At 46.4% G+C, this 21,802-nt stretch overlaps 1 protein-coding gene across 29 annotated transcripts in view; it reads right to left on the reverse strand.

The window, feature by feature from the left end:
• NTRK3 (neurotrophic receptor tyrosine kinase 3) overlaps positions 1-21,802 on the reverse strand; it is a 387,811-nt gene that overhangs the window by 265,579 nt on the left and 100,430 nt on the right. For all 29 annotated transcript variants that reach the window (XM_015453348.4, XM_073996654.1, XM_045395950.3 and 26 more), the window contains 3 exons: positions 11,242-11,310; positions 993-1,150; positions 56-198 (listed from right to left, as the gene is read on the reverse strand). In XM_015453348.4, coding sequence (XP_015308834.2) covers positions 56-198; positions 993-1,150; positions 11,242-11,310 — 370 coding nt within the window. The remainder of the gene's footprint in view (positions 1-55; positions 199-992; positions 1,151-11,241; positions 11,311-21,802) is intronic.

The raw sequence follows: 21,802 nt of genomic DNA on the forward strand, positions 1-21,802 counted from the left end.
CTACAGTGTGATCACTCCCTAACCTCCTGATGGGGCTCAAGCCCAGGATGCCTACCTGGTGAGTGTTGATGGACTGCAGCCCAGTGACTATCCAGTCCACATCAGGAAGGGGTGATCCAGAGCCATTGCAAGTGATGACAGCATTGTCACCCTCTCGTACGGTCAGGTTGACGTGGCTCACGCTGATCTCAGGAAGGTCTGGGAGCCAGACAAAGTGGGTGAAAAGACAGGCAAACACTTACTACCCAAAGGAAGCTCTGTCCATAGGCCTGATGGTAGCACTTCTTGCCTTGTTCAATAATGACTCTAACACCACCTGCTTGGGTTCTTGGAAGACCCACAAATCCAAGACGCTTTCCATCACCTCCCCAGTAGACATCAGAACTCAGAATTGAAGCCCATGCAGCTGTAGTCTCCCACATTGCAGCGGGAGGTGGAGGGGTGGGGGCAGTGCTCAAGGAATGCATTTCTGGCAATTAAGCTCAATGGCATCATTACACTTTGGGTTCTGGTTATCTAAATAATAGTGTTTCAGTCTCCCATTGGGGAACTTGCTTAAAATTCAGATTTCTGGGACCCATCCCCAGACATTCTCAAAGTCTGTGGCTGGGCCCAGAAATCTGCTCTTCTGGAAACTCCTTAGAAGGTGCTGCCACAGGGAGTCCAGAGACCACATTTTGAGATACACTCCTTCAGGTTTGGTTGACAGGTAACTCACAGAGAGAAAGGAAATCTGGTATGATGAGAAGGAGCACATTTAACTCCTGTCTGCATTCCTGAAACCAGTCTTCCTATGGCTCGTGCACAAAGGGACAGGAATGACCAAGAAGGGGAATGGTTAGTCAGGAGATCTGCACACAACTGCAGAGTTCAAGGCTGGAAGGGCATTTCGAAAGGAAGGCTCTGGCATCCCAAGGTAACATCCACCACCATCTCTGGTGTCTGAGGGATGCCTCCCTGGAGCCAGCTGGGCCAGGCGGCCACTCACTCACCACACTGACTGATGTTCATGCGGAAGAGAGGAAGCTGGGAGCCATCAGCGTTGATGCAGTAGAGGTTCTGGTTATTGAGCTTGGCCTCCCCCTGCTCCTGCCACAGCTGCATCCAGCGGATGTCACAGCTGCAGTTGAAAAAGTTCTGCTCCAACCTCCTGTGGGCAAAGAGAGAGGGGAAGGGAACCTCTGAACCGAAGATGGCTCAGGACCTTCCCAGGGCTATGAGGACAAGAGGGACACTACCTGTTCAAGAATTAAGGGGAGGCGGGATTTAACAAGGTTAAAAGAAGTGGAAAAATCCTTGTAAGTCCATAAATTATAGTTTTAAAACAATAAACTCAATTTGTTAAGAAAAGAAATCCAGCCAAGCGCGGTGGCTCATGCCTGGAATCCCAGCACTTTGGGAGGCCAAGATGGGCAGATCACAAGGTCAAGAGATTGAAACCATCCTGGCCAACATGGTGAAACCCCGTCTCTACTAAAAACGCAAAAATTAGCTAGGCATGATGGTGCACACCTGTAGTCCCAGCTGCTCGGGAGGCTGAGGCAGCAGAATTGCTTGAACCCAGGAGATGGAGGTTGTGGTGAACCGAGATCACACCACTGCACTCCGGCCTGGCAACAGAGCGAGATTCCATCTCAAAATAAAAATAAAAAAAAAGAAAGAAAGAAATCCACCCCACTCAATGCAACTGTCTAAGAGATCCTTTTAAGGAGACACCAGTGGCTCACACCTGTAATCCCAGCACTTTGGGAGGCTGAGGCGGGCAGATCACGAGGTCAGGAGATTGAGACCATCCTGACTAACACTGTGAAACCCTGTCTCTACTAAAAATACAAAAACAAAAAATTAGCCGGGCATGATGGTGTGCACCTGTAGTCCCAGCTACTGAGGAGGCTGAGGAGGGAGAATGGCATGAACCCAGGAGGTGGAGCTTGCAATGAGCCGAGATGGCACCACTGCACTCCAGCCTGGGAGACAGAGCGAGATTCTGTCTCAAGAAAAACAAACAAACAAACAGACATCAGCTCGAGATGCTCCTCTTCTCAAAACCCTCCAATGGCCTTCCATCTCACTGAAAATCAAAGTTAAAGTCCTAAATAATCTGCACCATTCTCCATCATCTCCCTGACCTCATCTTCCCTCACTCCCTCCTCCTCTTCAGCCACACTGACCTTGGTGTCCGAAAGGTCACCTGCTTGACTGGTTTGTTCCTACCCCAGGACCTTTGCACTTGCTGTTTCCACTGCCTGCCAAGCTCTTACCCAACATCTCTACAAGGCTGGCTCTCTCAGTCTAATACTGCCCAGTCCCTTGCCATGCTATATTTGTTTTTCTAGAATTTATCACTACTGGCATCACTTCAAATATTTATTTTTAATTAGTTTGTTTATCTGTCTCCCTGAATAAAAATTAAGCTCCATTGAGGTCAGCAACATTGCCTGTTTTGTCCCTTCCCTAACCTAGAACTGAGCCTGGCATATAAATTCTTGTTAAAGGACAGAGAAAAAGAGAGAGAATGAGACTGGCTGACTCTCCCTGGCGGAGTAGGTGGTTATCTATTTCCAAGATATGCTCAAAGCCCTTCCTGAGACCAGCTTTATTCTTCCATAAATCCAATAAATTCTTAATAAGCACCTGCTCCATAATTGGCCATGGGCTGAGTGCTGCTGACACAGAGATGAAGAAGACAGTCGCTGTCCTTCAGGAGCACTCAGCCTGGTGAAGAAGAATGTTTGATAGGGGAAGAGTCACCTTCAAGGACCTCCTTCTCCACTGATTTTCCTTGTGACTTGAAGCAAGTCACCTCCCCTCTCAATGGGATTATTAAGGAGAGGATGAACAGCATTAATCAATCCAAAACTCAGAGTAAAGAGCACCGGATAAATTTGAATGCTTGGATCATTAGAGGAAACATGATTCTCTTTCTGGACCATCAAGGAGATGAATCTGTTGGAACGCAGAGGGAGGGGCACTTGGGCACACCACACTAAGACCTAGGATGTTTTTGACAACTGGCAAACTCCAAAATAGTTAAGCATGCATCAAAATTAATCAGCTTTCGGGAAAATGTGAGGCCCCTGGGAAAAGGAATCAGTGCTTTCTAGTTACTAAGACACCAGAGGCAGAATGTGTAAATACCCCTACATGGTATCATCCTCTTAGCCTAAAAGTACTCTCTGCACATGGTACTCTGTCAGAAAGGTGAAGGAAACGGAAAGAACTCTTACTGAGCCATTTGCTTCTTACAACAACCCTGGGAGATGGCCAAAATTGCAAGGAGGGAGGGGCCCTCTCTGATGTTTGGAGGGGTTAAGTCACATGTGCAAGGTCCTTTGGCTGGTGTGCAACACAGCACAGTTTCAAACCTCAGTGTGCTGGACTTCAAAACTCATGTACTCTCCACCCCATCTGTCATGTGCAAGGCATTGCTGGGTGCATGGGAGAAGCAGAGCGGAGCAAGCTAGGAGCCCTGACTTCAGGAGCTCATGTAGGCAAAGACCAGGTTGGCAGGAGGAGGTGGCATGGGGGCTGGGGGTAAGTAGAAGGAAGTAACAAAGGCAAAGGGAAGTTGAAAGTAAGGTGTGAAAACAGAAAAGAAAGGCTTAGCAAGACAGAGAATGTGTTGAGGAGTGCTGGGAAATAAAGCTGGAAGGGCGAGTGGAAGCCAGATAGTAGAGGACTTTTACTGCCACATCAGGAAATTTGGAATTTATCCAGGAGGCAGGGGAAAACCATTGAGGCCTCTAGAACTGGAGAACAATATGAACAAAGAAATCTGTAAAAAGAGAAATCCAACAATAAAGTACAGGATAAGCTGGAGAAGAGGAAAACTAGAGACTGAGAAGCCAGTTAGGATTACTTATAAACAAAGGGTCAACATGTACAGTTGTGTAGTTTGAGCATTTCTCAAAGTACTCAACCAAAGGGATAAACAGAGGATAAAATCCACTCTGCACACTCTCGGCCGGACCCAGCTGTAACCCTGACCCACAGCTACATGCATCCAGATGGGGCATCTTTTGTAACTCACACATAGGCACCATATAGACTGGCAGGGTCCAGGTCAATTCTCAAACTTTTAGTTTCAGAACTCCTTTCACTCTCCCAAAAAAATTACTGAGGGTCTCAAAGAACTGTTGTTTATGTGAGTCATGTCTATCACTATTTACCCATTAGAAATTAACCCTGAGAAAGATGTAACACTCCAGAATACATTAGCACAAACTCCAGGCCTCATCAGAGCCATGATGTTATCACGTCCTATGGCCTCTGGAAAACTCCACGGTACGCTCATAAGAGGGTGAGAGTGAAAAAGGCAAATAATGGCTCAATGTTACTATGAAAATAGATTCTACTTCACGGTCTCCTGAAAAGGTCTTAAGGCCCCCAGGACACCCTGGATCACCACTTGAGAACTGCTGCCTAGTTAATACAGGCCTAGAGTGGAGTGAGAAAAACTGGAGAGAGGGAAGAGAAGATCCAGTAAACATCACAAGGAAGGCAAAATGGTACGTGGTGCTTTGTAGGGGATAAAAGAAGAGGCAAAAGCGAAAGATGACCCCAAGATATTAAGCTCCAAGAGACAGGAAATCAATGGCAGGGAGAACTGTCTTTGGTTCAAAACAGAAGAGAAAGAACCAGCGAAAAGGAAGAGAGGACACATTAGAAATGAGGTTGGGATGGGGGTGAGGCTGGGGAGGGAGAGATCAAGGTCTTAGAAGGAGAAAGGGAAGGGTGAGGTCAAGAAGCCTTGGAGGTGTTGCCTTGGGGTTATGTCAAGATGCCTGTGTGACTGGACATGAGACACAAAAACAGAAAAGGTAGGCAGGAAAAAATGAGAGGGAAGTAATAGACATTATAGGATCATAATATTAGCGTCGCACTCGCCATAGTGCCAACACTAGACTAAATGCCTTCCACGCATTATTTCACTTAACCCTCACAAAAAGGAGAGCAGAAGGTCAGATGAGCTGCCCAGTGTGTGCAGGAAAGAGAGGCTGGAGGAGGTGGTGCGGTGTGGGCTCACACTGTGGGGGCTGCTAGGAGAGGCCTGGCCACCCTGCTGGAATGACAAGGAGGGTCCAGATGCTTGAATATATGCGAACTGAACCAGGTCAGCCTGGATTTTCCCAGCTGCTCACTTGACAAGATGCAGTCATTCATTATTAAGTAGGTGTAAAAATACAAATCATCCACCTGGGTGGAAAAGACTAGACAGGCGAGGGGCTTGGCTGCATTGCCGCAAGTCACACAGCACTTGATGTGGTGCTGCCTCCTGTCTGGTCCCTGCACTGCTGCACATCCCAGCATCTCATGGCCCCCCAAAGGCAGACAGCATCAGAATGTCCTGAGGCTGGCCGGAGAATTAGGTGAGATGTTTGGAATGTGCCAAGGATGCTGCCAGGCAAAGGCTTTGTACAAATTTTCTGCTTCCTTCCATCCTTTCCCCCCAGGGTCCTGCTTACAGGACCTGATCCAGCAGCTGGGATGCACCCTGAAACCTGGTCCTTTGTTCCAACTGAGTTTACGGGAAACTGCAAAAGACCTGTGGGGCTTTCCCCCCATCCCTCTGGACTGTCCTCCAAGAGAACAAGACACACACACAGCAGAAAGCATTTTGAGTTTTAAAACAATGACACCCTAGACAGCCCACTGAGCAAATCCACAATCGTCTGTATCTGGACAAGAGAGGATTCAAATGGTGAGGTGGGCAAGAAGCAAAGACCGGCACATCCTAAGTCTAAATGATGCTGTCCATCTTGTGTCCCTCCTCCCATTGAACCAGGTCTCAAGCAGGGGAGCCTTTAGCCAGGGCTTTGGGGGCAGTCCTGTGGAACCTAAAGCATGGCTTTCCAAGCTTCATGAATAATGCAGGTGGTTCCATGAATAATACAGCAGCAGCTGCTGCAAGGCAAAGCTTACCAACATCCAGCCCTTGCCCCAAGATGGCCTGGGGTGTAATCGCAGGGCCCTGAGGGCTCCCCACAGATTAACTCAGCCACATCTGAGCTTGTAAGGATAGGCACTTTGCAGCACAGCCAAGGCCACCACTGGGTATTTAGAAAACACTGATTCCCTCCGGTCATCACTCTAGTGGTTTTCTTCTTCCCTGCACAGTATCCACAATGCCAGTGGCAGTCCTGGGGCCGGGCAGTGGAAAATGAGGAGGGGACCCAGATCAGCCAGGACAGCCCTGCTGTCACCCAGTACAGGATTCCCAAAAGATGAAGACATCAGCACAGGCCTCCTTGAGATAACAACAGTCAGATGGTAGGAAAAGCACACAAACCAAACATCTGAGTTGGGCCAGCTGTGTCATTTCGAGTGAATATACTGGGTTTAGTTGTGTCCTCCAAAAAGATATATCCAAGTCCAACCCCTAGTACCTGTGAATGTGACCTAATTTGGAAATAAAGTCTTGGCAGATGTAATCAAGTTAAGGATCAAGGGATAAGATCACTCTCGATTTCAAGTGGGCCTTAAATCCAATGACTGGTACCCTTAAAAAAGAAAGACATGCTGGGCACAGTGACTCACATCTGTAATCCCAACATTTTGGGGGACAAAGGCGGGCAGATCACTTGAGGCCAGGAGTTCGAGACCAGCTTAGCTAGCATGGTGAAACCCCATCTCTACTAAAAATACAAAAAAAATAAATAAATAACTGGGCGTGGTTGTGCATGCCTGTAATCCCAGCTACTTGGGAGGCTGAGGCAGGAGAATCACTTGGACCTGGGAGGTAGAGGTTACAGTGAGCCAAGATCACACCTCTGCACTCCAGCCTGGGCTACAGAGCAAGACTATCTCAAAAATATAAAATGAAATAGAAAAAGAAAGAAGATGGAGATTAAAGACAAAAAGACAGGGATGGCAGGCATATGAGATGGAGTCAGAGGTTGAAGTGATGCTGCCACAAGCCAAGAAACACCAGGAGCCATCAGACACTGGAAGAGGCAAGGACGGGTTCTCCCACAAAGGCTTTGAAGGGAGTATGGCCCTGCCAACTCCCTTATTTCAAACTTCTGGCCTCCAGAATGGTGAAACAATAATGTTCTATTGTTTTGTTTGTTTGTTTGTTTCTTTTGTTTGTTTTTTTGAGACAGAGTTTGGCTCTGTCGCCCAGGCCAGAGTGCAGTGGCGCGATCTCGGCTCACTGCAAGCTCCGCCTCCCAGGTTCACACCATTCTCCTGCCTCAGCCTCCTGAGTAGCTGGGACTACAAGTGCCCACCACCATGCCCGGCTAATTTTTTGTATTTTCAGTAGAGATGGGGTTTCACTGTGTTAGCCAGGATGGTCTCGATCTCCTGACCTCGTGATCCGCCCGCCTCGGCCTCCTGAAGTGCTGAGATTACAGGCGTGAGCCACCGTGCCCAGCCTGTTCTATTGTTTTAAGCCAGCAAGTGTGTGGTAATTTGTTAAAGCAGCCTAGGAAACTAATACAGCAAATAACTTAACTCTCTAAGGTTCTCTTTTAACACCAATAAAATGGGGATCATTGTGCTCGACCTTCCTTCTTCACAAATTTATTAGGAGGATTCACGATAATGTATGTTAGCATGATCTGGGAACAAAAAGAAACTACTAAGAGGCCAGAAATGATCACTATAGTAATACTATCAGTAACATTATTGTTTAGTGATGTCTCCAAGAGCTGTGGAAAGTTTTCACAGCCAAGACTGGGAAGAGAAATGCACCAGGACCAGCCCAAACCCATCCCCGCTAGTGAGTTAATATTTTACCAAGTCGATTAAATCTTCAAATGATACCAGAGGTAATTATCACTTTCCTTTAAAAGAAAATGAAATACTCCAATCTATTTTAATCATGTCTGCTCCGTGCATGCAGGGTATTCAGAGAAGCCTGTTCAAGATAAATTAAGGGTCCTTGGGGCACTGCTGGAGTGTTTCTGTGCTGTGGGTCTACATCCTCTGGGACCTCTTGCCATTGCCTAAACTGTATCTTGAGATTCAGAATCTAAGCTTCTTTTCTTCCTAATTCATTCTTTATCTCTAAGACAATCTCTCTGATTCTTGCTCTGATTTTTGGACAATCTTCTCCACAAGCAAAAAAAAAAAAAAAAATCATCTTGCCATAACCAGAAACTTCTGAGAGCACTGCACAATGCCAAGTCAAATTTTTCCAACCTGTGCCACTGAAACCATGCTGGCTACTCTAAGGCAGATCATGGAAGATGCTTCCAATTCACTCAATAAGAGGCACGCCCCCCCTGGACAGAGAAGTCATGAGCCAGGGGCTTGGTCAAGACCATCCCCCTCATCCCACAAAAGTAAATGAGAGAAAGTAGAGGAAGGGTCTTGGTGCACTGCAGGAACTCTGAGATGGTAACCTGTTTGTTTGTTCGGTTGGTTGGTTGTTTCCTTTGATTCCATTCAAGGGACCCGCCGTCTTGAGAGGGGCTTCTGGAAGGAGAGGCTGAGCATGCAGGGTGTGTTGCTTGAGTCAGGTGAAAGAAAGAGCATCATCTTTGGAAACAGCAGATCAGATCAGGGTAGTGATAATAAAAATCATAACACTCATTCCCAGATGTACCACTTACTAGCCATGTGATCTTGAACTAGCTGTTTAACTTAGCCAAGCCTCAAATCCCTCATTTGTAACACTGGTTATATGGCTACCTCCCTGTGGGATTGTTCCAAGGATGAGACAGAACCTTACACACATGAGGTGCTCCAGATGTGCCTCTTCCTTCTCCTTCTGCCCTACTGGAAAAGTCGTGGACACTCAGACCTTCCATTCTTATAGCAAGGATCCTCTACTGGGCAAGGGGCTGGTTGGGGTACAGCAGAGGTCCTTAATGATGGAAAGAAACATGCTAAGGAATTGCTGTGCACCCTCTACCTCTTCTGTCCCTGCAGAGGGTCACTTGAAGTCTCACACTTCTGGTCTGTGGCTTTCCTGGCTCCACAACGCACTGAGCCCTTTCTCCTCCAGGGCCAAAATTCTTTCTTCCTGGAAATACCCAACCCATCCCCACACCCCAGCCCACAGGCTCCATCGAGCAGACCCTGGCAGTCTAGATGGCTCATGACAGATGGCGCCATGTGGACTAATCAGGAAGTCAGACAAGAAAATACTACCCCCTCTTCCATTTGCCAGGAACTGGGATTGTTTGGATTTTAATCATAGCCACAGCTAAGAGCCAACACGCGGCCCCTCCAGCCAAAAGATAAATTTTTCTCTCTCAAGATTCAATTCTTCCTCAAAAACTAGACCCCTACCAGGGCGACTGCTCCTTAGAGGGGGGGCTTCTTTATTCTCTAATATAATTTTTTCTTATATATGACAGAAATAAATGTACCATGGACATGGTGGCATTCACACACTGACTCACACTGGAGGGAATGTCTTCATTCCTCCATAAGTCACATCTAGCTCACTGGTGTATTGATCCCAGGCAAAGATGAATGCAGAATCCCATGATCCTCTGGGAGAAATCTGACATTTTCTTTAAATATATATCCACGGAATGACTGTTTCTAAAACTCCAAGAAACAGGTCACCAGGGCAGCAGCACACCATTGATTTCACATCCAATAATTTTTTAGAAAGAGCACTGAACATTTTCTCAATAATTCAGCCAACAGCAGACCCCCTGTGTTCCCTGGAGAGATGCCATCCCTGGTCTCCTGAAGATGAAGGGGCGACGGGTTCCAGAATAATTACATGCAAGACACCCAAGAAAGAGATCCTTCAAGGCCCTCAGTCAGTTCTAGGGTAACTTCAGAAAGACCACAATCATGTCTTTTTTTTTAAATTATCATAGAATAGATCCTTGTGTTGGAAACAGACTGAAAACATTGGGAGATAGTTGAGCACAGTGGTCAAGGCTTTGGGTCCACACCCTGCCACTATTCAGTGAGTGACCTTAAACAGGATACTTAACCTTGCTAAGCATCTTAGTGTCCTCCAAAGTGAAGTGATAGTAATAATTCCTACTTACAGAATTGCCATAAGGATTAAAGTAAATTAAGTATACAACTTAATAGATTGCTTGGCACAATGCCTGGCACAGAGGAAGAACTCAGAAATCAGTGTTAGTAGTAAATTGTAGTAGTCATGTTAATTTATCTTTTCCACCTACAGTATACAAGGTCATCATGGGATAATAGGTTATTGGGATGCTTGATGTAAAGCATCAAGAGCTGGGTCTGAAAAGGTAAGGTTTTGACACATCCATGAAGTCAGGTCTTGCTAGGTGAAGGGAGAACAAGTTGAAACGCCAACGGCATAGGCAGAGGTCCAAGGTCATTGCCTCTTGGTAGAGTAAAGCAATCTGCATTCAGTGAATTTGGATCTGCGTCACCAAATAAGAGGGAACACATGAGTGGTGTCTCTGGAACCCTGACTCCCTAACTTGATCCATGCCTCAATTCCTTTTCAATTTATTGCTTGATTTATACCCTCAACATAATATGATGTCCTTCATGCACAGAGATGACCCCGATGACTCACTCATCAACATGAGTTATTTTTTCCAGCAGTGGTCACGAATGTTCACTCATCCAGCTTACATCTGTTTGTGCAGAATGGCTGGCTGGGATAGGGGTGCCCTGATCAGCCTTGGACCACAGCAAGGCTAAGCAGTCCACACGCAGATAGAAAAAATATATGGCCTCCTCAAACCCCTTGCATGTCAATACTCAAGCCAAATATGCTGAAGAAGATTATGAGTGGTGAAAAGACACGTACTTTGAAGTCAGAAGGTGTGGGTTCAAGTCCCAGCTTGGCTAGTCCCTAGAAATGTGGTCTTTGTTGAGTCTCACATGTCTTTCTAGGGCTCAGAATTGTTACCCATAAAATGCAGAGAATAATAATATCTACCTCTTATGACTCTTATGATGATAAATCTAAGGTTATATAAATGAAAGCATACCTAACAGTCTATCAAGTTACATACTATGAATGTTATTTATTATAAATTCTTTATTATAAATATCTATACTATTATAGCTAATTACCTACAGATCACAAAATTAAGTCATGATAAGAGAAGAGACTCCTGTCTTCTGAAATTGATTGTGCCCAGAAAGAGCATCAGAAGTCAAGCGACAGAGTTAATTGCTGTCACTGAATATGGTACATTCTATGTCAACCAACCCAAGGAGGCTCTTCAAGTAGATGTATGCTCAGCCTTCAGGTAGTTCCATTGCTTGACACTTCTCCCCATTCACCCATTACCAGCACTTCAGTACCTGGACAGTCTTCAAAACCAAACTTACAATTCCCGAAGACTCAGCGTCTGGAAGAGCTGCCACGAGAGTGTGGTGAGCCGGTTACTTGACAGGTTTCTGCAAGATTGACAAATAAAGGGAAATTTTTAAAACAAGTCTGGCACAAATAATGCTCTAGGTAGTAAGCTTAGTCATTTCACTGGAGCCTGGCTATGTTTTCCCTCTTCTTCATTCTGCTAGGCTAGTGATACATCTGCTAATAGTTGAGGCCATAGATCAGGTTTGGATAGGCTTTTGAGGCCTTTTAAAGGGCAAGATTTTACAAATCAAAGAAACCATTAAATTATTATGGTCATTCTCCCATATGCCCTCCCCACAATAAAAGTTTACAGAGCCTTTGTGAAGCCATCCTTCTCTAAGAGGACAGGGAGTTCTCAGGGTAGATAAGCCCACTAGCATTCTTAACATGCACACAGGTCGAAAAACTCTGCAGGTCACCTACAATTCCATTTAGCCAGTGTCTCTCCCAGCAAACATGCCCACCAATGATCAAGACATCAGCCTTTTGTTCACACGTCTGTTCTCCTCCTAATGGCTATTTAATTGTTCTCATTAGGATGTACAGGGGAAAGGAGCAGCCATTAGTCTTCTGGATAAAAGAAGAAACACGCCCACGGTTATTACTTTGCCAGGCTCAGCAAACAACTTTTGATGTGATAACAGCCCTTAAAGGCAGCAGTTAGACACTGCTAGAATTGAAGTGGCATCCCAGGAACAATGTACTCATCTACTGATGGGAACAAATGGCAGTGCTGATTCCATTTAGGTAAATATCTATCCACACAAACATGATGTGTGTATACTTGTGTCTATTAAACCTGTAGGTACTAAAGGCAAACACAGACTCTTGTTTATACACATACATATGCTTACACACACACCTATATTTAGATGACTTCTACAATAAATATTTATTGAGGCTCCACTGAGGAATGAAGGGGTTGACCATTGAGGGGGAAGGGAAGTTCTCTCTGGAATCTTATATTCAAGTTAGAGATGAAAAGCAGAAGGAAGAGTATCAACACCGTGATATAAGTAACTGATACAGGAGTGGGAAGGGCTCAGAGAGAAGTGCCTTCTGAAAAGGTAGCATTGGTCCTGAGCCAAGAAGAAGAAAGGGCTGAGTACCAAGGGAGGAGTGTTTCAGGCAGTGGAAGTAGCAAATGTCAAGGCCTGAGAGATCCAGGGGATCAGGAAGGAAGTCAGTCAGGAAGGACTGAGGAGTGCTTTGGGATAAGTGGGAGAGGGATTCACGCCACACTTGTTGGCCATAGGGAGGAGTTTGGATTTGATATTAAAGAGTGGTGGGAAGGCATTGGATGGTTTTCAGCAGAGAAGTGACATAGTCTAATTACCATTTTTAAAAATAGAAGGCCAAGACTGGAAGTTGGCAGGCCAGTTAGGAGGCTGCTACAGTCTTCCAACCAAGAGAAGGGAGTGGAGATAATCAAGTTGATGGATCAAGATAAGTGTTAGAGGTAGAGCTGCCAGGATTCCTACTGGATTGGATTTTGGAGAGGAAAGAGAACTGAGTGGCCAGGTGAATGGTGACATCATTGAGTGGCCAGGTGAATGGTGACATCACTGAGTAGAATGAGAAAGCCTGCCAAAGGATCACATGGAGGCTATGGGATAGAGACCTTCCCCTTGCAGATATCAAGTTTGAGACATTGTTAGCTATCCAAAGAGAGAAGTCAAATCGCCTGCTGGATTCCTGGGTCTAGAGCTCATGGGAGAGGTTGAGGCTGGGTAAGATCACATAGGGAGAGAGTCTACCCAGTTCATAACAGGGTAGACACTAAAATACAAGAAAAACCAAAGATACATGGCTTCCCCTTCTCATTGGATGCAGCCCTTTTTGGTGAGGTGGCTTGGTTCTAACTCAGCCTGAACTGGCTGGGTCCCTGAGACGGCCCATTACTGTGCAGGGGAGGCAGTCTTATGCTGGGGGTGCAGGTGACTGGAGGAGAAGGGAAAGAAACGTACGTAGATGTCTCCCAAGTTTACTGTTCTGCTGTCTTCCCTGTACCCAGCACTCTCTCTGTTCAGAGTTTTTAAGCCTCTAGGATAGTCCCCATGGCCCTACACTGTCACCAACCTCCTCTCTGCAAGGCTGAGACCTCTGTTATGATAGCATATGCTCACTAAAAGCCTATACACCTAAGCCATCCATCATGCTCAGCTTCACAAAACCCCTAACGACTATACATCTTATTCCTACAAACTTTCACTGTTCCTCCACCGATCAGAAAGAAAGGTGTGATAAAAGAACTGCAATGATGACCACCTGAGGACACCACCTGGGCAAAGCCCCATGGAGCAGCTCAGCTCCTGCTCAGAAGGGTGGAGCTGGAGACCAGACACACACTCCCACTGAGTCATGACCCTACCCTAATAGACCAGGAGCTCAAACTTGGGGTTCAGGACAACAGGATTTGGTACTGCTCTGAGTCTCCATTGCCATTAGGCTTTATGAGGTTTTATTAAATCTAAGTGTTTGATTCATCTAGGTAGAAATCTTCTGTTTTGCTTTATTTTGCCTGGTTTACTCTATGCACAAGAGCATCACAGCAGCAAAAGCTGGACAAGCCCCCAACTTCCAAATCCACGAGGTAATCCCTGCAGCACTTTGGGAAGGTGCCTTTCCCCTGCCTTTAGCTCCCTACCCCTCTCCAGTGCCTCCCTGAACAAAACCCATGGTTCTGAAGCTGAGAAGCTGTATCCAATGGGTAGTTGGCAGTCAGAAAGCCCAGACTCATTGAGCCCTGAAGAACATGCCCCTGGTAAGGTACAAAAGCAACTGGTGGGAACTAGCAAGACAGCAGACAGGAACAGCCCAGGTGAAATGGGCAGCCCTGCCCATCTCTGAGGGAGGAGCAGGCAGGGAGCCTGCCAGGAGTCCTGGGGAACCCGAGGCAGAGAGCAGGCTGCCAGTGATGTCCTCTCACAAAGGTCATGCTTTGCTACATTAGGCAGAAATGTCAAAAGAAAATTGGATTCTGAAAGAAAGAAAATAACAGACATTCTGGGCAAATAAAGAATAAGAAATAGCATTATTGCCTTATTACAAGTTAGAGGAGGGAGGGGTCCTGAGACACCTGTTAAGGGGAAAGTGGGCTCCTGCTCTCTCAGAGCTATCTCGGCTTCATCTCCCCCCTGCCCCTCCCTCACCCATCAAGCCCCACCTGGATTCCTCTGGCTCTTTGGATGGATGGAATGGACTGAAGCACTCATGTGCTCTGCCCACAGACACAGAAAACCCAGTGCCTGTTTGCGGAGACTGGAAACTGTATTGCACAAGTTCAGGGAGGAGTGCAGGGTGCACAACCCTTGCAACTGTACACAATGCCCTGCCAGACACACAGTAGAAGCACTAAGCCCCAGGAATGAACTTATACAAAAAAGACAAGAAGTAAGGCAAACATATACACTCCACAAAACAAGCAGAGCATGCCTCTGGCCACCCTGCCCTCACCGGCATTGATAAATTCTCATGGTGCAGGGTAAATAAAGAAGCTTCTATATGAATTGCCACCCACTCGGAACTCACTGCCCCTGATTTTTTCTTCTAGCTGGGGCCTCACCTATATGCACCTGTCATCAATTATTGATGAGCTGGTTACTCTGCTCATCAGACAAGAGTTTAATTAAGAACCATCCTGCCTCTGAGCCCTGTGGCAGCCTTTTCCGTGGGCCTCCTCCCTAATAGATCCATTATCACCCGTCTCTGACTTTTGCTTGGGTCAATGGCCAGTTTCCAAGCCACCTGACCGTTGAATTAATTTGGTGAGCAAGATTTTACGAGACGATGCATCAAACTCCCAAAATCAAGTTCCGTGACACTGCCTCTTCTATCTCTCGCCCGAGACTTCCAAACAAAGCCATTAATTTTGTGCTGCACAACTGGCCCTCTCACAGACCAGACTCTGGGGTCCAGAGGTAATAAACGATGATGATGTGGCTACTGGGTGCTCCGGGAACAAGGAGCCAGACACACAGATGGCTGAACCCTGGGCCCTGAGGAACAACAGAGCTGAGATGTCACCTCTGGCATTAACCCCATAATGAACAGGGGTCCTCCCAGGCAACCTCTCCTCTGACCAGTAAAAACCTTGGCACAGTAAGCAGTCGTATGACCTTCCTAATGGTGGCACCCAACTACGGCAGAAACGGAGCCCACAAATGGGGAGGATTTCACCTTCTACCCTGGGAACCCTGTTGTTACAAAAGGGTCAACAAGACAGACCCTGTTGCCAAGAGAAACCAACCAGATGAGAAACCAACCTGTTGCCCCTTTGGGGGTTGAGAGTTGAGACAGTAAGCCCCATCTGAAAAGTGGTCCTGAAAATGGAAGGATTTGTGGATTTCCTGGATTAACAGTGGGGCTGACATTTGGAAGCACCTCCTCTTCTACTGGCAGAGGCAGGCTAATGGGCAGGTATGTCTTAGAATTTGCATGTGTAAGGGATTGCTGGCGGCAGGTCCTCTGCATCTCTGAGCTATTAAACCAGACTGCCTCACCTGTGCACTCCCACTCTCGCTCCTGGATGCTCACTCCACCTCCATACCTCCTTGGTCCCTCTCACTTGAGTGTTTTCTGTTGTAATGGGCTGAATTTTCTTTCCTCAAAATTCATTTTTAAAATCCTAACCCAGTTGGGCACTGTGGCTCACACCTGTAATCCCAGCACTTTGGGAGGCTGAAGTAGGTGGATCACCTGATGTCAGGAGTTCGAGAAGAGCCTGGCCAACATGGTGAAACCCCATCTCTAGTAAAAATACAAAAATTAGCTGGGCATGGTGGTGGGCCCCTGTAATCCCAGCTACTTGGGAGACTGAGACAGGAAAATCGCTTTAAACCAGGAGGCGGAAGTTGCAGTGAGCAGAGATTGCACCATTGCACTCCAGCCTGGGCAACAAGAGTGAAACTCCATCTCAAAAAATAAAAAATAAAAAAATCCTAACCCCCATTGTGTCTGTATTTGGAGATGTGATCTTTAAAGAGCTAATTAAAGTTAAGTGAGGACATATGGGTGGTCGTTAATCCAATATGACTAGTGTCCTTATAAGAAGAGGATTAGGACACAGACATAAAGAAAAGATGTAAAGTCACAGGGAGGAGAAAATGGCCACCTACAAGCCAAGAAGAGAAGCCTCAGAAGAAATGAACCCTGCCAACACCACCTTCATCTTGGGCTTCTAGCCTCTAGAATTGTGAGAAAATAAATTTATGTTGTTTAACCCACCCAGACTGTGGCATTGAGTTCTAGCAGCAATTGCAAACTAATATACCTGTTCTCAGCCCCTCATTTGCCCTGAGGCCTTGATGGCCAAGTTGGCTGCCTTACTGTGATCCCTGAAAGCCTCCAAGTCATGGTTTTCTGTCACCCCCTTGCTCTGTCTATGCTTGGTGGCTCCAGGGAACCAGCCTCCCAATCAGGTTCCAGCCACTAAGATCTAATCTGGTATCTGCCCACTTGTCCACCCCCTGGGTGTACTCCAGCCTCCTCCTGCAAAAAGGTTATTAAATGAGATAACAGAGAACCAGAGGCATGCTCGGCTTGCATCCCAGATATAAATGCCACAGTCACTGACTCTTCCTGGAGGATTCATTCTGCTGCTTGCAGAAAGGCACTCTTTTGAGCACCATTTGGTCTTGGTGCATCCAGCACAGCTAACCAGAAAACAATGAATGCAAGTCCCAATCCTGCAAGCTCCCAGGGTCTGTGACTTGCTGGCTGCAATAATCATGGTGCAAATCTTATTTCTTATTTCTTTCATCCACAAAGGCAGCATTTTGAAAGGTGCAATTCCCTCTTTCTTAAGATCTAACATCATCAAGTATCTATTCCTTTTCTTCTTCTTCTTCTTTTTTTGAGATGGAGTTTCGCTCTTATTGATCAGGCTGGAGTGCAATGGTGTGATCTCAACTCACTGCAACCTCTGCCTCCTGGGTTGAAGCAATTCTCCTGCCTCAGCCTCCCGAGTAGCTGGGATTACAGGCATGTGCCACCACGCTCAGCTAATTTTTTGTATTTTTAGTAGACACTGGGTTTCTCCATGTTGATCAGGCTGGTCTCGAACTCCCGACCTCAGGTGATCCACCTGCCTCAACCTCCCAAAGTGCTGGGATTACAGGCATGAGCCACCATGCTCAGCCTCTTTTTTTCTCACCATAAAAGAGATATCTCCTTGGTTTTTGTTTTAATCCATTCATGCTGCTATAACAAAATACCATAGACTGGGTGGCTTATAAACAACAGAAATTTATTTCTTAGTTCTAGAGGTTAAGTGGTCCAAGATCAATGGGGCAGCAGGTTCAAGGATCTACCTCCTCAGAGACAGATGTCTTCTCACTTAAATCTCACACGGTAGAAGGGGCTAGCTAGCTTTCGGGGGCCTGTTTTATAGAGCACTCATCTCATTAATGAGGGCTCTGCTCCCATGATCTAATCACTTCCCAAAGGCCCTGCCTCCTAATACCATCACCTAGAAGAGGAGGGACTTCAATATATGAATTTTGGGGGCACATAAATGTTCAGATCATAGCAATCATCTTGGAGACCACCAGCCCCTTCTCATGACACACCATACCCGGATTCTTTTGATTTTGCTGAAGAATCTGCAAGAAAAGAGTGCTGTTCTAGACCAGAACTAATGAAAAATCGGTAAGGAAAGAGAATTCCCTGATGCAGCACCAAACCCCACATAGACTTTGCTACAAAAAAAAAGAACAAACCACAGAAGAAGGATGGAGCTAGCAGGCTACTGCCCACTTCTCTAAGAGCCAGGGAACCTATACCTCCTCTCCATCTTGACCGACTTCTGTGCACCATCAGCCCCACACTAGAGGTATCTGCAGCCCACCACCAAAGGAGCTGTAGGGTGGCTGCTGCAAGGGCCTTGGGTTGAATCAATAGGAAGAAAGGAGGCACCATATAATCTTGTCACCAAGGCCTGCTGCCAGCACCAAGGAGGGACCATGAGCCAACCCGTTAAAATCTAATGCCTATGGCAAGGAAGCAGGTGCTGCTGCACAACGTTCTTCTTGAAGGCCAAGAAATATTTTCCTGCATCATTGATATATTTGCTTTTCCCTCAATTAAATTGCTGTAAAAGGGAGTGGGGGTTAAAGCCATCTGAGCCATTTTTATTCAGTTAAATTACACTGGATGGCTCATTTAATGAACTTTAACGAAGCCAAAATGCTTTCTCTAATCAAATCTCAACTGACGTGACTGGTGTCTTGACCTTAGCTCAGGAGACTGGAGGCAGCTTTTTCTGTGCAGCCTGTTCTGGGCTCTACCAGGGTTTCCCAGAGTGTGTTCCTGGAATCTGAGGTGTGTAATATGTTCATGGGTATTACAAGGGGGAAAAGATCATATTGCTTGAAAACTGTTGTATTAAAATTAAGCATGCTTATTTACTGCAGAACTTCTCAGAGCCTTTACTATGAGAGAAGGACCTGGCAAACTGAGTCTCTCAAACTCACTGGAGCATAGAATCTTCTCCATGGAGTGTCTAGCCAAAAAAAATACCCACATAACATCCTTAGAGAAATGTTCTCTAAGCCAGGGGTCAGCAAACTAGAGCCTGCAGGTTGGCAGTCTGTTTTTATAGTTCTACCAAAACACAGCCATGTCCATTTGCTTATGTGTTGTCTATGGTTGTGTTCCAGGTAGAATAATGGTATCCACATCAAAATCCCGAGAATCTGTTAATAGGTTAACTTACACCGCAGAGGTGATTAAGCCTATAGACATGGAGATCAGGAAGTTATCCTGAATTATCCCATGGTCCCAATGTAATCGGCATTAAAGGTAGAAGAGGAAGGCAGAGAGAAAGTAGGGACCCATGTGACTAATGAAGGAAGGTACAAAGACATGCAATGTTGCTGGCTTTGAAGATGGAAGAGGGGGCCTCAAGCCAAGAAAGTGAGTGACCTCTAGAAGCTGGAAGAGGCAAAAAAAAAAAACCCATTCACCCATTCTCCCTTATAGCCTCCAGAAAGAAATACTGCCCTGCCTATGCTTTGACTGTAGCCCAGTGAGACCCATGTTGAATTTCCGGGTGTAAGGCAATAAATTTGTATTGTTTTACATCACAAACTTTGTGTTAATTTGTTACAACAGCAATGAGAAACTAATAGGGCCACTTTCACATTACAACAGCAGAGTTGAGCAGTTGCAACAGGGACCAAAATATTTACTATGTGACCCTTTTCATAAAAAGTGTGACAACCCCTTGTCTAGAACAGCACTCTCTAATATAGATATAATAAAAGACAAAAATACCACGTGAAATTTTCTGTTAGTCACATGTTAAAGAGTGAAAAGAGGTGAAATTAATTGCAACACTATGTTACTTAACCTAGTATATCCAAAACATCATTCAACATGTAATCTATCTACGCATCTATCTACCGATCTATCTATCTATCTATCTATCTATCTATCCATCTATCTGTCTATCCATGTATCTAAGAGGTATTTCACATTCTTTTTTGTACTAAGTCTTTAAATCCATGTGTGCTTCACTCTCAGAGCTCATCTCAATTTGAACTGGCCACAATGCAAGTGCTTGATAGCCATGAGTGGCCAAACGCTACATATTGGAAGACACAACTCTGGACCATCTGAAAAATCCAGACATTGCCTGAAGTCCCCAGTAGAGAGAAGCAGTCAGCAGCTAGAAAATTGTCATTACAAGTTCTCCAAAGGAATGTCAGGTTTTCTTTCCCCAGATGCCAATCCATCCTAGAATCCAGCAGTCACATAGCTTGTTTTATGAAAAGGAAATCACTCCAGTTGTCCCAGAGCACAGTGCAACATCACTGAGTAGCTGCCAGCATCCTCTCAGGCTGGAGCTCAGAGCAGGAAGGAAAAGAGAGGTCAGGACTTGCCATGTGCTGAGGAGGTGGAGAAGGACCATGGCACATGGGAGACCAGACGTGGGTACAGAGAACTGGACTCCTCCAGAATGCTTGGTCCACCTTATCAAGTCCAAACTCCACCTTGGAATTCAAGTACTTCCACAAGGTGACCTCAGCCTCCTGTTTCTGTATAGTCTCTCAATACCACCTCCTCCCCTCATCCTTCAGCCCCCACTGCCATAGCTAACCCTAAAAACTCACCTGGGACAAAATGGCATCGCCCTGTTGGCTGCAATCTTAGAGCTCCCTGGCACTTCTCCTGCTCCACACCACTGCACCCTGTGCTTTCTGCACCTTTCATGTCCTTCTCCCCACCCTGGAGGCACAGTTTGAGTGGTTCTCTCTGCAGACAGCTAGTGCCACCCACTCTAAAATCTTCTTTCCTTCCACTTTCTCCCACTGCATTTTTCTTGGGCCTCGACTGTCACAGCCTGCGTCTCAGACTGCTGACCTGGAGTGACAGCTGTGACTGTGTTGGCCTCCCCACCAGGTTGCTTTTCTTGAAGACAACCTTTTCTTTTTCAGTTTTATATTCTTTATTGCACCTGGAACCCAGTAAGTGCTCAAAAAATGTATAGAAAGTTCAACGGAAGTCCCACAAAACTCTCTCATCCAAAGAGACCCAAAGCCAACCCGAGTTTCCAAGGACACTGGAGGGAAGCATTTCTTTCTATGAAGCACCCACAGTGCACAAAGAGGCTCTGCAGAGACCACAGCAGAAAAAGGCCTAGGGACCAAGACAATCCTGTACCCTGCAGTGTGTGGCTTCTGCTCCTCCCATTGCCCTCCTCCACCCACCTACCCTGGGACCTCTTTCTGTCCCTGTGAAGTCAACCTCTCCACTGCTATGAACTCACACAGCCACTGCGCAGCCAAGCCAGACTCTCCCAGCGACTGTCAAGGAGGATGAAGGTGCTCACGCTCTCTCTCTCTCCTTCCCTCTCTCTCTCACATGCACCAAACACACTACACACTATGCCACACACACACATTCACACACACACACTCATACCCACCAGCTGTCTCAGTCTGGCTCCACCAGGAAACAAACTGAGAATTCTTCTTAGGAGGTCTGAGGAGCTCTGCCTCTTTGACCCCTCCCTGCCTCTCAAGGACATTTGGGTTTCTACCCTTCAGGATCCCCAGCCCTTCTGCTCTGTGCTGCCTCAGCAGGACCTGTCCTGCCCTGGCCTCCTGAGGGAAACACGTTTGGAGCTGAGCAGGACCAGGGGCTCACTCTATAAGCCCGGGTCCCACAGCCAGCAGCCCTGCCCTGTTCCCTCCAGTAGGTGTGCTTTTCTCGGTGTCAGCACAAATCTTCATGTCTCTGGGCTGAGGAGCACACTCAGAACCTCACAGAACGTGGGAGAACAGTGGGGATCCCCCAGCCCATCACCCTTGGCCTACACAGGGGACGCCGAGACTGTGAGATCCAGGAGGACTTGGGAGAGGAGATAACTTGTTTGTGTCACCAGGCAAGTCAGTGTTGGAGCCAGGACCCGGAGTCCTGGATTCTGACTACGGGAGAGGAAAATGGGAATCCCAGAGGTTAAGTCAGTTCCCAAGATGACCAAGCTGGATGGTAGCAGAGGCTGGTGGCTGGCACCAGGGCTCCTGA

This window comes from Macaca fascicularis, chromosome 7, assembly GCF_037993035.2.
Source record: "Macaca fascicularis isolate 582-1 chromosome 7, T2T-MFA8v1.1".
NCBI lineage: Eukaryota > Metazoa > Chordata > Mammalia > Primates > Cercopithecidae > Macaca > Macaca fascicularis.